Below are 15,116 nucleotides of genomic sequence, written 5' to 3' on the forward strand. Positions count from 1 at the left end.
ATCATAACAGAAGTATGTGAAGCCGAAGTTATGGGTAAGCTGTTTCTCATTCTGGACATGTTTGATTCAGCTGGTCCTCCTCTTGGAACTTTGAACTTAGAATTTGTTTGGGGCATTACCTTCAGTTGTTAGTTTCCTTTGCAAAACACTAGCCCTGAGGGTTTTTTTCCATCAGTTCTGATTATCACTCAAAAAGTGACTGGCATGAGAATCTAAACCTTGGCCTAACAGAGAAGAATTTCTTTGGCAATCTGGCCATCTTCACAAGGCCAAAGCTCCATTTTGTTAAGAAATGAGCCAAGTATTTGAATAATCACCCCAGCAAATATTATAATTTTTCCTCTTTTCCAGGTGGTGTCAACTTAAAATGCAACCTACATTAAAATTATGTCACAGAGGTGAATAATAGCAGGAACTTACCTTTGACACCATCTAAATAGATTTTTTTAAGTTAACATACTTTTTCTTGCTTTTGAAAATTATACATGGGATTATTTGGAATAAAAGATATACAAGAAAGAATCCTATGGCAGAAGTAACCATTGTAAAGATTTTGCTTTATTTCTCTTCCAATAAATGAAGGGCTTCACTAATGTGATTTAATTCTAAATTTGCCATACAGCATGGACTTCCAAAGATTGCTCCATGAAGGCATGCAGAGTGGCATAAAAAAAGACTTTGGGAAAATGTTGAAATTTGAAATCCTTACCTCTTTCCCTCGGAGTCCAGTTCCCAACAAGTAAACTTGACTTTCCTTCTGATAACGGATCTGGATGTTGTAAACTTTATCTTTGTACAACACCATGAGGACATATGGATTGGTTATTGTTTTTTTAGAGCTGTCTCTAACCAGAAATGTGCCATCCTAAAAAGATAAATTCCTGTTATTATGGGAGAGTAAAAGTCAATATTTTTGTTGCTTGCAAGAATAGTAGACCAGCCTCCAGGGATCTGACAAACATGTCAGTTGCACTTTGCAGCTTCTTGAGTGCAAAACCCGTCATTCAACGAACATTCAGTTCTCCACACAGCTACAGATCCCATGTGTCATGAGTTATTTTGTTGTTAAGAAAGGCAACAGAGATTGTATCAGAGAAATTTCCGAGTCAATCTCGTTAAAGTCTCTTATAAAAATGGAATCTTTTGTTCCCTAATAAATAATGGGTGGTTGAGTGGATAAAAGGCCAGGAGAAATAAAAAACTTTATTGGTTAACTCAAGATATATCTTCCTACTATTCCTGTGAGTTAATTCCCTAACCTTTCTCTTCCACATCCAAAGTCAGAAAAGACCCAAATGCCGTGAAATTCACCCTTCTTAAAACCTTGTGATCCCTAGATAGTCTTTCCTTCATCAGACACTTGAACAAAATTGAATGCAGATGTTCTCTTTTCTTTTCTTTTTTTCTGATATTTGCTAAACTACTGTTTTGATTGTCCTGTACTTTAAATTTCCATTCAATAAATTATTGCTACATAATATTAATGCTATAAAGATCTAATATTAAGATAGAATTAATTGGAAAGGACTCCTTTAAACTACTCCCTTCTCCTCATACCAAATCAGGATAGCTTTAAATAGCCATGAGTTGGCAATAATGGCTTTCCTTTGTTCGTTTTATTGCAAGTTAATTGAGCCTGTCAGAACATCTCTGCTAAACAAACATACTTCTGGATCAGTGATTCACAGTCTTGGCTTCAAATCAGAATTACCTGGGAAGTTTTGAAGACTCCAGAGCTGACACAGCACCCCAGAATAATTAGAATCTTAAGGCGAGACTCAGGAATCGGGATTTTTCAAAAGTTCTCCAGGTGATTTAAATGTGCAGCTACTACTGAGAACTACTGGTGTGGAGTTTAGATGTGAAAGATGAAAGAGTTTTGCTTTCCCATTTCCGATAAATAAATTTAAGGTAAAGTGTCGGCACTGGCTACGGGAGATATGTTCAAGACTTTATGTATTAAAGGACTAGCTAGAAACGTCTAGGGCAAAAAGCAAAAAGTTGCTGCCGTCTCTTTAATATCGGTCCTTTCACATCAACAAGGATGGCACATCTGTGTTAAGAGGAAGATAGAACTGGTACCATGTTGGAACTTTGGGGGAAGGAGAGCCTCCTTCTGACACCGTGTGATTCGTATGACAAGACAAACTCTTTCATTAATCAAATCTCCTAAGATTCTGCCAGCCAAATGACTGCCTTGAGATTCTTCTGCCAGCCTAATGATTCCCGAGCCTAGGAATCCCTGCTATGGGTGCTGATAGTTGTGAAGCTGGCACTAATGGGTCTCCTAGGTATCACAGTTAGCAACAGCACTTAGCAGAATTACTAGCCTGTAATGGGTACTCAGGACAAGTCAGTTCCCTTCTCTGCCATTAATATTTATAACTATGTTAAAATAAACTATAGCACAATACCTGGTTTATCTTTCTAAGAGCAGCTTCTGCCTCTGGTCGGGTAATATAAGAAACGTACCACTCTTCATTTAATGAATTCTGAAAATGTAAATTTTTAGAAACTGAATAAATTTTACAGTTACAGATGTAAGTGAAAAGAAAAGCTTCTGAGTAATCATTTCCATAAATCACCACCTCAATTCCAGGAGGTTTGAAACATTTGTTTTCTTAATTTGCATTCAGAGTCATTTAGCTGAGGCTAAATAGAAGACATTTTGTGTGAACTGCTTTTTATCATGACGCTGGTTGCAAAAATACCTGTGAATAAGTGTTCCTTACAGTATGGAACCTCTAATCAGGAAAGATGCAGATACAGTAATTTCTTCAGTTTAGCATAATAACCTGCTTGATAAAAAAACTGGTTTATCGAGCAGTTAAGTGATGAATCAAGGTCATAAACATAAAAAACAGGATTATTTTTCTTGCCATTTAATGCAAAACACACGTTTGCCATTGAAAGAGTCTGAAAGAATGCCAAGGAAAAAGAACATATTGTTCATCTGGATCTTCTCCTTTAACTTTTTTTCGAATAAATAAAATAAAACAAACGGAAGATAAAAGTATAGAAGAACATTCAGTGGGAGTTTCTGGTGATTCTTTTACCAGGGAAAAAGCAAACAAACAAAAATAAAAACATATACTTTCTTACCTCTTCTTCCGCGGGGGATGGGGGCCGAGGTTTGTTTGGAAGTGGCAAGGGGAAGTTTCTGCCTTCGGCTCTGATAGGTGCTCTGTTGCTAGGGCCTTCAAAAGTACAGAGTTCTGAAAGTTAATTTACTGTAAGCTATTGTTTACTGCTATCAAAACACATTCCCGCCCCCCCCCCCTCAAAATACCCTTGCGGTTGGTCCTACTGTTAGCATTTTAAGAAACCAGGGCTTCAAAAATAATTTTCTTCCGTTTGAAACCATGGAGGCTACTCAGGCATTATTCTGTAATCATGCCAGTAAAACTTTGAGAAGAGAACCTCAACTTGGAGTGATTTTCTAAATGTGCATGTTGCATAATATAAAGTGACTAGATCCCTTTACTAAAAAATTCACAATTGTTTTAATGAGTGTGAACATTAAAATGAATGCTCAAGAGACATATCTTTCATAGATTCTTATAATCTCAGCATAGGCAGAATGGATTCCCAACAGCTGATGTAGGGACAGGCAGTAATGAAGATAATTATGTTCTTAATATTTCCACAAAAAGAAATGTAAGTGACCCAAGAGAAGATGAAATTACCTTGAGAATATTGCTAGCTTTTAGAATCAAATATTGCTACCTGCTGTTCTAACTGAACAGGTAGAACTGTTCAACTCACATAGAAGGCTCTACAGATCAGGAAGTTTGTGTTGGGCACCTATTAATTACCCAGCGCTTATGTCTCATCTTCTCTAAAACTCTTTTTTCTCATTTACAATTCCTTGAAACTTTAGGAAAAAGTTTCCGAATCTCAGGAAAGGTTTAGTTGTGTTTGTTGCGGTTGCCCAGGGTATTTTCTGTGTGCCAGGCTGTGGTTAAAGACAGAAAAATTCTGTGAGTCGAATGTTCTCTTAATTATTCATCCATCATTCATTCATACCTTCAACAAATATGTATTCAGTACAACTCTGTCCAGATCTTGAGTAAGGTACTGTGTGTACATTTTTTTAATCCTCACAGCAACATTACAAGGTAGGTATTGTCTTCATTTTGCATATGGGGAAATACAGGCTCAGAGGCTAAGCAAATCATGTGCTATCAGTGGCAAAGCCAAAACTTAAACCTGTGGTTACCAAATGTTACTGTGCATGAGTCAGAATCACTGGGCGACTTTCAAGCACCTAGGGCCCAGAAATCTGCATGTTAGCAAGTACTTCTGGTGGTTCTACACCAGGGATTGTCACTATGTCTACCTTGTTACACCACTGAGGAGAGGAGAGTCACCTGGAAGGGCTAAAGCCTCCTGAGCCACATCGTCAAGATTATTTATGATGGTCCTTCCTTGTTTCTAAACAAGTCTCCTGAGCCACATCACCAGGATTATTTAGGATGCTCCTTCCCTGTTTCTAAACAAGCTGGCCCGGAGCTGCCAGTACCTTCCTTCTTCAAGTTCCCAGTACCTAGACAGACCTTCCCCATCCCACTTTTTTTGTAGTCAAACACTTGCACTTTTATAATGCTTGTTGAATGAATGAAACCTAACAATACAGGAGAGTAACAGAACCAAGGCCCGCATTGCATGGCTATTCTACAGTTAAGAAATGATTCTCTTTCTGCCTCTGTACCTGCAGGTCAGCGTCATAGAGTTATAATTCACAACAGAGAAGCACATATACTGTTTTATTGTAGTCGCCTACCACCCTTAATATCTAGACTCTCAAGGGAGTCGTCACAGATTTTTGGACAATGCACAACACAACTTTTACCCTTCTGATGTTGGAGCAACCAGTGGAGAAGACCGAGGACCAGGTGTCCTGGCAGTCTTAGGGGAAAAGGGATCAATTTGGATGAAGCTAATGTTCCAGAAATAATTAACTATTTGCATTAATAAGCTCCATCTCAGACTCATAAAACTGGAGATCTGTGGAACTTGCTTTGGAAAATACTGCTGTGATGTGTCTGGAACTCAGATGGCTACAGAGGCAAGAAGGTAACACAAATGTGTGTTTGCAAAACACAGTGAGTTTTGGGGATTGTAAAAAATTAGGGGTTGGGTGGGAAACTGTGAAAATCATGTGGTGAACGTGGACACCATAACCTCAAATGCTTAGAAACCGTTGAAAACTTAGTGGGTGCCACTGGTGTCAGCAGTGGGATCTCACCCCTCTATGGAATGATGCATCCAACTGAATACCTTAGATGTGCTCTTGATTCTCAGGCTGTCAATCCAAATTTACTAATATAGTTTTCTACTGAATGCACACTGGCCTGTGCACACACTGCACATGGAACATGACTGCAAAAAAAAGTGGCTTTTGTTGTTGTTGTTGTTGTTGTTGTTGAGACGGAGTCTTGCTCTGTCTCTCAGGCTGGAGTGCAGTGGCGCAATCTCGGCTCACTGCAAGCTCCGCCTCCTGGGTTCATGCCATTCTCCTGCCTCAGTCTCCTGGGCAGCTGGGACTACAGGCGCCCACCACCACTCCCAGCTAATTTTTTGTATTTTTAGTAGAGACAGGGTTTCACCGCGTTAGCCAGGATGGTCTTGATCTCCCGACCTCATGATGATCCACCCACCTCGGCCTCCCAAAGTGCTGGGATTACAGGCGTGCACCACTGCGCCTGGCCAAAAAGTGGTTTTTTTGTTGTTGTTCTTCACAGCATTTTTTTAAAAAATTTAAGACAACATTTAAACATTAAATAATTTCACTTTTCTTGAGAAAAAATTGGAAAATCTGGCAACGCTAAGCCAGTTTCCTGGAATGGTAAAGATCTACTTACTAGAGTTGGGTAACTTTCCACAGTCATTTGATGCTCATTCAACAAGCATTTTTAAAGTGCCTACCAAGTGCCTGTCACTTGCAAGTCTTTAAGGATAAAAAACACAAATTAGTCCTGCCCCGGCCTTTCAAAGTGGTTCATGAACCAGCAGTCACAGTGTCGCATGGAATACGTTAGAAATTCAGGAACTCAGGCCTCATCCCAGACCTCCTGAATTAGAATCTGCAATCCTGGGTGATTTGTATGCACGTTCAAGTTGCAGAACACCCTAAGCCAATACTTATCCTGGACATCCAGAGGTGGTATTATTAAAAACACAGGTCCCTGACTTCACTCCAGACTTACTGAATCAGCATCTGTGAGGTTAAGTTCTTTTAGTCTGTATTTTGAACATGCTCCCAACTCACAACCATGGACAGATTAATCATGGAAATCTAAAACTGCAGAGAAAGCCAAGCACGATTCCGAGGTCTGTAGGGAAACAGCAGCCGGAGGAGTAGTTCTGCACGAGAAGATTGGGGATGAGGGCTGGCTTCCTGGTGAAGTGTGTGTAGGTGTGTCCATGTGTGTATGTGTGTATGCATATGCCTGTGTGTGCATGTATTGTGGATGTGTGTATATGTGTGTGTACATGTATATATGTGTATGTGTGTATGCGTGTGTGTGCACGTATATGTGCATGTGTGTACGGGTGTGTATATGTGTGTGTGTGTGTGTGTGTGTTGTGTTTTAGGTACTATCCTATCAGTCTGACAGCCCTTGGCACACGGCAGACACTGAATTAAATGCTGAATGAGGAAATCAGATGCTTTTTGGAAACAACAAAACCCTCGTCAAAAGCTTTTGGGACAGGTTAGGGACCCAGTCATAAAGGCGTGATGGCTGAAGCAGGTCACAAAAGCCCAGGGTACAAACCTTGAGAGAAGTATGGCGGCAAGGAGGCACTCTGTGGAAAACTGCTGTTACTGAAGAGACAGAAAAAAAACAAAATTTATTTGGATTGGGGTGATGGGGCCAGATAGGGGAGCTTGGTTAGGGAAGCCAGACTGCAAAAGCTTCTTGATCTGGTATCACTTCCCCTGCTGCCCCCAAAACCATGGGGGCTGGGCACAGGGACAGAACTTCACCACATCCCACTGTGGACCATGCCAAAGTCTAACAAGTTTTATAAAGTAGAACAACAGCAACATTCAACTGTGTAAAGGGCACTTAAAAGTTACTTTAAACATTGGCTGCAACTTGAGCTCTTTGAGTTGGGAGAATATAGAAGTCCTCTTCTCAGAGGACTTTTCTTTTGCCAGGACATTATATTAATAGGCATGTCTTTGGTGAGCAGTGAATCCCCAGGGTCTTAGGGTCTGCAAGGAGAGAGCAGGCCAGGTGAGAAGGGAAGTGCATGCTAGGTGGCTCTGCAGCAGAGGGTGATAGTATTTGCAGGGCTGGGGTGGGGAAGCGGGCCCAGGGGGGCCCTGAAATGCTGTCTGTTCCCTCCACGCTGAGCAGCAACTCCTGCACCCATCAGTCCAAGCCTTTGGGAAAAGCCTGCTCTGCACAGCAACCTTGTGCAAGTGGGATTTCGTGCGAATGAAGGATGGGGTTCGGGCTAGTGTGGAGGAAAGCGGCAGGAGAGTCAGCAGACAGGGCAGCAGAGGCCAGGGGGAAGAGAGAGAAGAGCAGTGGAAACTCAGGGGCAGAGGGTCCCAGGGCAGAGGAAGCATTGTGAGAATCCTGCTAGGAGTTGGCAGGGGTGGATGAGCCTTGTCGGTGGTTGAGTTTTCTACAATTTTAGGGAAGGGTCTTGACTTCTCTCCTTGAATATTAAGAGAGAAGGTGAGCCCACAGGGCTGGAGGACTTGGGGAACACCACAGGCTGTCCTTGGGCTTGTTTGGGGATAATGACTGGGCCTTTCTCCTGTTCATGCCTCTGCCCCTGGGCAGCCTCATACCAGCCCTGAGAAACACAGCTGCTACTGAGAAAACAGGCGGACAGAGACTGCAATGAATTCTTAGCACCAGCCAAGCACAAGGCGCATTTTCTCAGTCTCAGTCTCCCCAGCCAAGATGCAGATGAACTTCAAGTACTTAGACCAACTGGGTTTCTTAATCCTTGTTGATTCTTTGAACTCATAAAGTGAAAATATTCTTTGTTTTCTACCAAAAGGCCCATTCTACTGGAGGGATCAAGGAGGAAGTCAATTCCTCACCCCTCTCATCTCAAGCAGAGACTCAGAGGACACTGGTGGATTAACACACCCTTCTAAATGCTCAGCTTGGTTTTATGTCTTAAGACCCAAAATGTTCAGACCCTACTATCAACCTGATCATTTCCTTCTTTCTCAATCCACCTGGCATTACTTCAGTACTAGATGGACCTAAACATTATATTCAGCTAGAATTTCATGACAGAGCCACAAACCTTTCTGAGAATGCTCCATGCATGTGAGAGGACGGGAGAGAGTTCATGGGGCTTGGCTTAGCAGATCTCGAAGGGAAAGTGTTGGAGCTCATAGGAAGTAGTGCTGGCTGGGGCAAAGGCCTCTGATGCACTGTGCAGAGGTAGAAAACAATGAATATGATTGTCAGATCCCAGCTCTCACTAAGAAACATTCCATAACTGCCCCCAGTTAGAAACAGCTAGTATAAAGAGGTCACAAAAATCCAGCAGGTCACATCCAATTAGGCAGTAGTAGGATGGAACCTTGCTCTCAAGGTGTTTCTAGATGACTTAACCACCACAGAATCCATTTACAAAGGGGTGCAGATCTAGATAATACTCTAAAATACACATTTATTTGGTTTTTCACTTTTGAAATGTTAACTTGGCAGAAAATTGTCAGCTGGAAACCTTATAAATTTCAGAAGTGATTTACAAGTTTTGTTTTATGAAAGTCAAAATTTTATGCTATCTCATTCATTGGTAGTTACTGATTTTTTACCCAAGCGTGTTAGAAGACATAAATGTGAGAAATTTTTCCATCAAATCATGCATGCAATTTTACATTTTCTGATATGATTAAGTAATCTGCACTGTTACACAAGAATTTCGTCTTCTTTGGTAATCCAACCAAGTAATTCCATTTTACTATACTTATGCAGTATGCCAATTGACATAAGTCTACTTAATACTAATTTAAGACTTGTAATTGATTCTATGGGGTTCCTGTACTAAACAATTCTGTTTGAATGCCTGAGCAGGAAAATGAAAGAATGAGTTATAAGCTGTAAGAATGTGTTTCCGAACGTACCATCATCTTCATCCTGGGAAGGGGAAAGAAAAAAAAGATATTAAGCTATCATCAAAATACAATTCTTAAAATAAAAACTGTATTTCTCCATCAGATAAGTATCTGCTTCTGTCTTTGGCAGTTATACATCCTTATAATAAATATACTGTGGAGAATAATAGAACTTGCTAAGTGGTTTATAATTTCTTAATACAAACAATCATCTAAGGGCATTCCAGTATGAGATTCTTCTCATATACTTAGCATGAAATAAATTCTGAGGTGCCTAAAATATATAAATAATATTGACAATATCTACAATGTGTCCAAAAGATTCATACACAAGATTTCATTCAGTTCCCGTGGTGACCCTCCAAAAATTTAACATCCTCATTTTACAAAAGCATGATGCTAAGGAAGAATTCTTAGCTTGCCATGAGTTACAGAGATGGATTCAACCCCAAATATGTCCGACCAAAGCTCAGCCTTCTTTTTGGCTCTCTTTTGCAATGGTCACTCTTCTTAAGAGCAATAAGACCTTATTTATACAGTGGCTTACAAGGTTTATCTACAATCCTCACCATTTTTATCTTCAGAGCAACCTTGGGAAATTAGACAAGGGAGGGACTACTTTAATTTCTACTCAGATAAGAAATGAGGTTCAAAGAGAAAAAATGTTGCCACCAACTAGTAGACCAAAAGGGCTAACTTGAACTTGTTTAGCTAGGCCAGATCTGTAGTGATGAAATAGCATCTTTCTCAAAGTGTTGTTAAAAGGATTAAATTAGTTACTACTTGTGCCTGGCTTATGTTAAGTGCTCTTTAATAAAAGTTTGCCATCAACAATCCTACCACACACTGAGAGAAGGCAAAAAAGGCCACAGTCAAAATCATTCATCTCAGTTGGCCAACTGGGAGTCCCAGCAAAGAGCTGCATAAATAAACGCACATGGGCTCACAAACCCCACACGACAAAATCACTCTTCAATACTATTGCAAGTATTTCCCCTCTGGTTCCAGAAAATACAACTCCCAGATTCTCCTAAGCACAAGTGTCAATCCTTCCAGAGCCCAGGAACCTGGAATGTGATGTTATCCTCACTGTCCAGCCTTACCTCCGCCTTGTCCCTATCTCTCCAGCCAAGCTACTGTTCTCACCATCTGCAGCCTCTGTGGGCACTGGTATCCACCTGCTCAGGACACTCCTGAGGGGAATCCCCATGGGCTTTCTTTAAGAATGACTCTGTGTCCTTCCTATCATTCAATGACCAGCATAAATCTCACCTCATCTAGGAAGTCACTGCTGGCTCCTTGAGCCACATAGGACACTTTCTTCCCTCAGCCCCACAGAGCATCCCATGACTGCATGCTGTCTGGCATGTGGGGTTGTGGGTACGCGTGTCTCCATAAGATCTCAGCACTTCATTGGAAGAAACGCAGAGTCTAGCACAGAGCTGCAAAAATAGCAGGCACTTTTGGGCTGAGCCCTTGAATGAGAGCAGGGGTCTGATGGCCTTCAGAGGATTTATGGTGAAGAGAAACTCAGCAGATCTGGGCTCAGATCCTGGCTCTTTACAAGCACGCAATTTGCAAAGAGCATCTTATTCCTTCTGAGCCTCAATTTCCTCTCCGTAAAAGAGAAAAGATGTTTCCTTACAGGTTCATTATACTCATATGTAAAGTGAGTAATACCCAACTCTCCTGGTTTTCCTGGGATGAAGGCAGTTCTTGGGACATGGGGCTTTTCAGTGCTAACACTGAGAGCATCCCGTGCAAACAAGGGACAGCTGGTCATATTTAAGTAGCATGGCAATGTGCATGTGATAGGCATTCAAGAAATGCTATTTCCCCTCTTTTTCAGGTTGAGGAAGTATTGAAAAGGAAGACAGTAGCCTTGGAAATTTAGGCATGGCCCAAACTTCTGGGCATCCCTTACTTTATCCTCTTCTTTTCCTTGCGCTCTCTAATTACCAGCCCCTGGTAATGGGGCTGCAGTTAACCCAGCCACCCTGGCAGCTCTTAGACATGAGCTAAACAACACAGCATGATGGACTCCAGACAATGACCAAGGCCCAAAGACAGAGGCACCAGCCCTTAAGAGTGTCCTGGGTGCAGGACCAGATCCAGGTGCTGGACCAAGGCCGAGGTGGAGGGAGTCCCAACCTCCTCAGAGCCTACGAGGCTTTTCCCTGTATCAAGCACTTACAAACTGACATTTTGTACTTACATTCTCTCTTCTGTCTGCTCCCCATCCATGCCTGAAATGAATTAGGGCAAAGAGAAAGAACTGAGCGTGAAGCGTTTCCAAGAGCCAGCCTCAGAGTACAGTTTTGCTTCATTGAATAATGAGAAATCGAACCCACTGAGCCCAGGGAAGATGGGAAGCAACAAACCCCCATGGAGCAGGGGAGAGGGGGTGGAACGGACATCCGGTTACTCAACGTTCCGTCGTCATTGCAAGCTGAGCTAAGCGAACCTTTATTCCGCGTAACCAATGCAGCAGATAATTATGCGTATATATATAATACATAAATATATATATGGTTTAGTCAGCAAACTAACTCTTTAGGAGCTATTAAATTTCACTGAGCTGTTGTTTCTCCCAAGAAATGAAAACATTTTTGGTAATATTCTCCCTTGCTGTTGTTTTAAAACAGCCCTCTCAGGGCCCGCCTAGGTGTAAAGAGAAGACAATTAGAAAATGTTGCTGCTTTGGGACTATTCCAGAAGGGGCTTGGTACGCTTTGCCCAGATGAATGAGCCAGTCAAACAGATTTGCGGACAGCTGCCTTAGGGCTGCAACAGGCATCGGCACTGCCTGGGCTGATCATGTCCTCTCTGGGGAGATGGGGGAGAGCGGGACAATTTGTTGCTTCACACATCATCATCTCAACCTGTGTTTATTTAAAATTTTGGAACTTTGTTCCTTATGAGTTTGTTGCATTTATTTTGATTTTTTAAAAATATTACACTAAAATGTTATCAAACTCCATTACTGAGGAGATTTTTGGCACAAACTTTAGCCCTGGTCCTAATTTAATCCTCACAACAGCCAAGCAAGGGCAATAGTTATGATCCCTGATTCACAAATGAGATGGAAGCCTTGGTTGTATCCTTTGCAAGCAGCAAGGTTGGCCCTAACCCCAGGTACATGTGTGCCATTTGGTAAATAGGCTGAAAACTACTTCATAGCAAAGTTAAAAATACTAAGGCAGAGCTCAGTATTCTGCAATTATAAAATGTGGTTGAGCAGTAAGGAAGACACTTGCAGTGACCTAAAAACCTCCCCCAGTCATTTCCTCTCTGCTACCTGTATTGAAAAATAAAATGGTGAGTACAGTTCCTAGGCACTGTGAAGGCTTTGCTATGACGAGGTAGGAAAACTCAATGAAATATTTGACTGGAATCTCTAAAAACAGCAGTCATCCCACGCCCTTGATTAGATGCCGCTCTACTCATTTCTCAGTAGAGTCCATTTCCTTCAAAGAGACCCTGATCCTTCATAGCCAACCTGTGAAGCCTGAACATCCCTCAAGCCACAGCAAAAAAAAGGCCCACCCCGCCCCAGGGCACCGTGGAGCCCAGGAGCACCAAGGAGCCTCAGTTCCCACTGCAGAGTCAGCACAGGACAGCCTGTCTGTTGGCCACTCTGAATGACAAGCTCAAGCAACACCAGACAGTTACTTTGGCACAGGTGGCTTCTTCCCCGGTAGGGGGCTGCTTCTTTCATGTCTTTCCGTGGTCGGTGGTAAAGGAGGCTTTTGAACCTTGGGTAAATGCTCCCCGAGAGGCCTGTGGAGTTCAGGAAAAGGATGTGTGAGAAACAAATTTTGCCAAGGCAGAGTTCTACAGAGTGTCCCGTGTACCCTCATGTAGATGCAACGGTCTTACCTTCCCGCTGGAATTGAGGGCTGCAAGACAGGAGGGAAGATGTATGAGTGTCCAAGCACTTTTCAAATAATAAAGACAAGATGCGAAAAAAACAAGCAAAACCAAAAATCAAGGTCACAGCTTACCTTGTCAGAAAACGGTGGTTTCTTTCCTGTAAATAAAAATGACAGACAGCAGATGGGCCATGAATTCAGAACTTCATAAGCATGAGGTTTAAAAACAGTTTGATGAAACTATGTCTGAACCCTTTTGGAGGTTGATGAGGATTAAGCATCAAAGCATTTTGGGGGTTGATGGGATTTAAGCAGAAACTTTAGACTAGGAAGGGTCCCTTACAGAGCACCAAAGTTTATAAGCTCAGAGAAATTAAATGGCTTGACCATTTACATTTAAGGTCACACAGCTTTGTGTACATACCAGTAGTATTGCGGATTCTGTGCTTTAAAAAAAAAAATCAACATTTTCTTTTATATAACTGATGATCAAAAGGATTCATGTTTTCTTTGGGATTTTATGCCTCTTTAATTGGTCAAAATATTTCTTCTGCAGCCTAAGTTTTCTTTTCATATCTGAAATAAACCCACTTGCCACGGAGAGGTTAATTTTTATCCAGTTCTGTAAAACACTTGAAATTAAATGAAACACTCCACTTAGTTTGTAAAAAACTTTTAACTTGGGGAGAGCATTTCAGGAGATTCTCCTGGTATGCTGCAAATCTTTTCTGTCTGCTTGGTTTTTGTTGGTATTTGTTTGTTTTGCTTTTCTTCTAGCACAGTTGACATTCAGGCTCCCTGAAGAAATGCCAGGTGTACTTAATAATTCTGCATCACAAAGTTATTCAAAGCAATTTAATTTGTATTCTATCTGAAGTCCCCTAGAATAAATATGTCCTTTGTCTTCAATGTGATAAAAGTATTACTAACAGAATTCAACCAGGTCTAGAAGCAAATCCTATATGACCATGAGCAAGTTATTTAAGGTTTTTGAGTCCCAACATTATCATCTCTAAAATGAAGATTATAGATTAAAACTCTATAGGTTTGCCGTAAGAATTGGGTGACAATTTGTATGCAGGATCAGGCACTTGATTGTGAAAGCTGATCATACAAACTGGGAATTTTATCACATCCAAGGAAAACAGTCGAGAAGCCAGAGGGAAAAGCACTCAGGACACATATCATTGCTCCAGAAATGTGATTCTGTGCGAGGTTGGCTGCTGAAACTGCCTGCTGTAACCTGAAACCACTTTTATCTGGTAGTTGCTGAAATAATCTGCTGCCACTTGAAGATTAATTTGCCCTCTGCCATCGCTCACCAATCAAAACTTGCCAGCCCCCCAGAACCATGAACTTTCTCTCTTTTTTTCTTTTAATTTAGACAGAGTCCCACTCAGTCGCCCAGGCTGGAGTGCAGTGGCGCGACCTCGGCTCACTGCAAGCTCCGCCTCCCAGGTTCACGCCATTCTCCTGTCTCAGCCTCGCGAGTAGCTGGGACTACAGGCACCTGCCACCATGCCCGGCTAATTTTTTTGTATTTTTTAAGTAGAGACAGGGTTTCACCATGTGAGCCAGGACGGTCTCAATCTCCTGACCTCGTGATCCTCCCGCCTAGGCCTCCCAAAGTGCTGGGATTACAGGCATGAGCCACGGCGCCCGGCTATAACCAATGAACTTTGTCAATGAGCGATATGTAACACTTCTCTTTTCAATAAAACCTCCAATCTTCTTTATGTTCTTCAGACATACTGAAGACCCTGAAGACCAATTGCCCCAAATTGCAATTCTTTCTTCCTAAATAAAACAAATTTAGAGATTTGCCTCTACGTTTTTATTTTGACTTTGATATGGTCATATGGGCTGACGATTGTTAGTGAACTCGCCTTTCTTTCCCTTCCTTCCACACCCAGGCGCAGCTAATGCCCCATGGCGAATGGTGTGGAGTTGTATTTTCACAACATGATTTATTCTTTAAGGACCAAGTATATGCCAGGCCCATGATAAGAATATTGCCTCACTGTGAAGAGCTTACTGGCACTGAGTGTGGTGGCTCATGCCTGTTGGGAGGCCAAGACAGGAGAATCACTTGAGGCCAGGAGTTCAAGATCAACCTGGTGAATACAGGGAAACCCCAGTCTCTA

The 15,116-nt window shown here is 41.8% G+C and overlaps 1 protein-coding gene across 2 annotated transcripts in view; it reads right to left on the reverse strand.

Moving 5' to 3' along the window:
- Positions 1–15,116, reverse strand: part of LCP2 (lymphocyte cytosolic protein 2) — a 50,992-nt gene that overhangs the window by 1,938 nt on the left and 33,938 nt on the right. For both annotated transcript variants that reach the window (XM_073994718.1, XM_005558492.4), the window contains 10 exons: positions 13,105–13,130; positions 12,980–12,999; positions 12,773–12,880; positions 11,316–11,346; positions 9,110–9,122; positions 8,281–8,410; positions 6,780–6,829; positions 3,103–3,197; positions 2,415–2,492; positions 710–865 (listed from right to left, as the gene is read on the reverse strand). In XM_073994718.1, the coding sequence (XP_073850819.1) occupies positions 710–865; positions 2,415–2,492; positions 3,103–3,197; positions 6,780–6,829; positions 8,281–8,410; positions 9,110–9,122; positions 11,316–11,346; positions 12,773–12,880; positions 12,980–12,999; positions 13,105–13,130 (707 nt within the window). The remainder of the gene's footprint in view (positions 1–709; positions 866–2,414; positions 2,493–3,102; positions 3,198–6,779; positions 6,830–8,280; positions 8,411–9,109; positions 9,123–11,315; positions 11,347–12,772; positions 12,881–12,979; positions 13,000–13,104; positions 13,131–15,116) is intronic.

The sequence above is a fragment of the Macaca fascicularis genome, chromosome 6, assembly GCF_037993035.2.
Source record: "Macaca fascicularis isolate 582-1 chromosome 6, T2T-MFA8v1.1".
Classification (NCBI taxonomy): domain Eukaryota; kingdom Metazoa; phylum Chordata; class Mammalia; order Primates; family Cercopithecidae; genus Macaca; species Macaca fascicularis.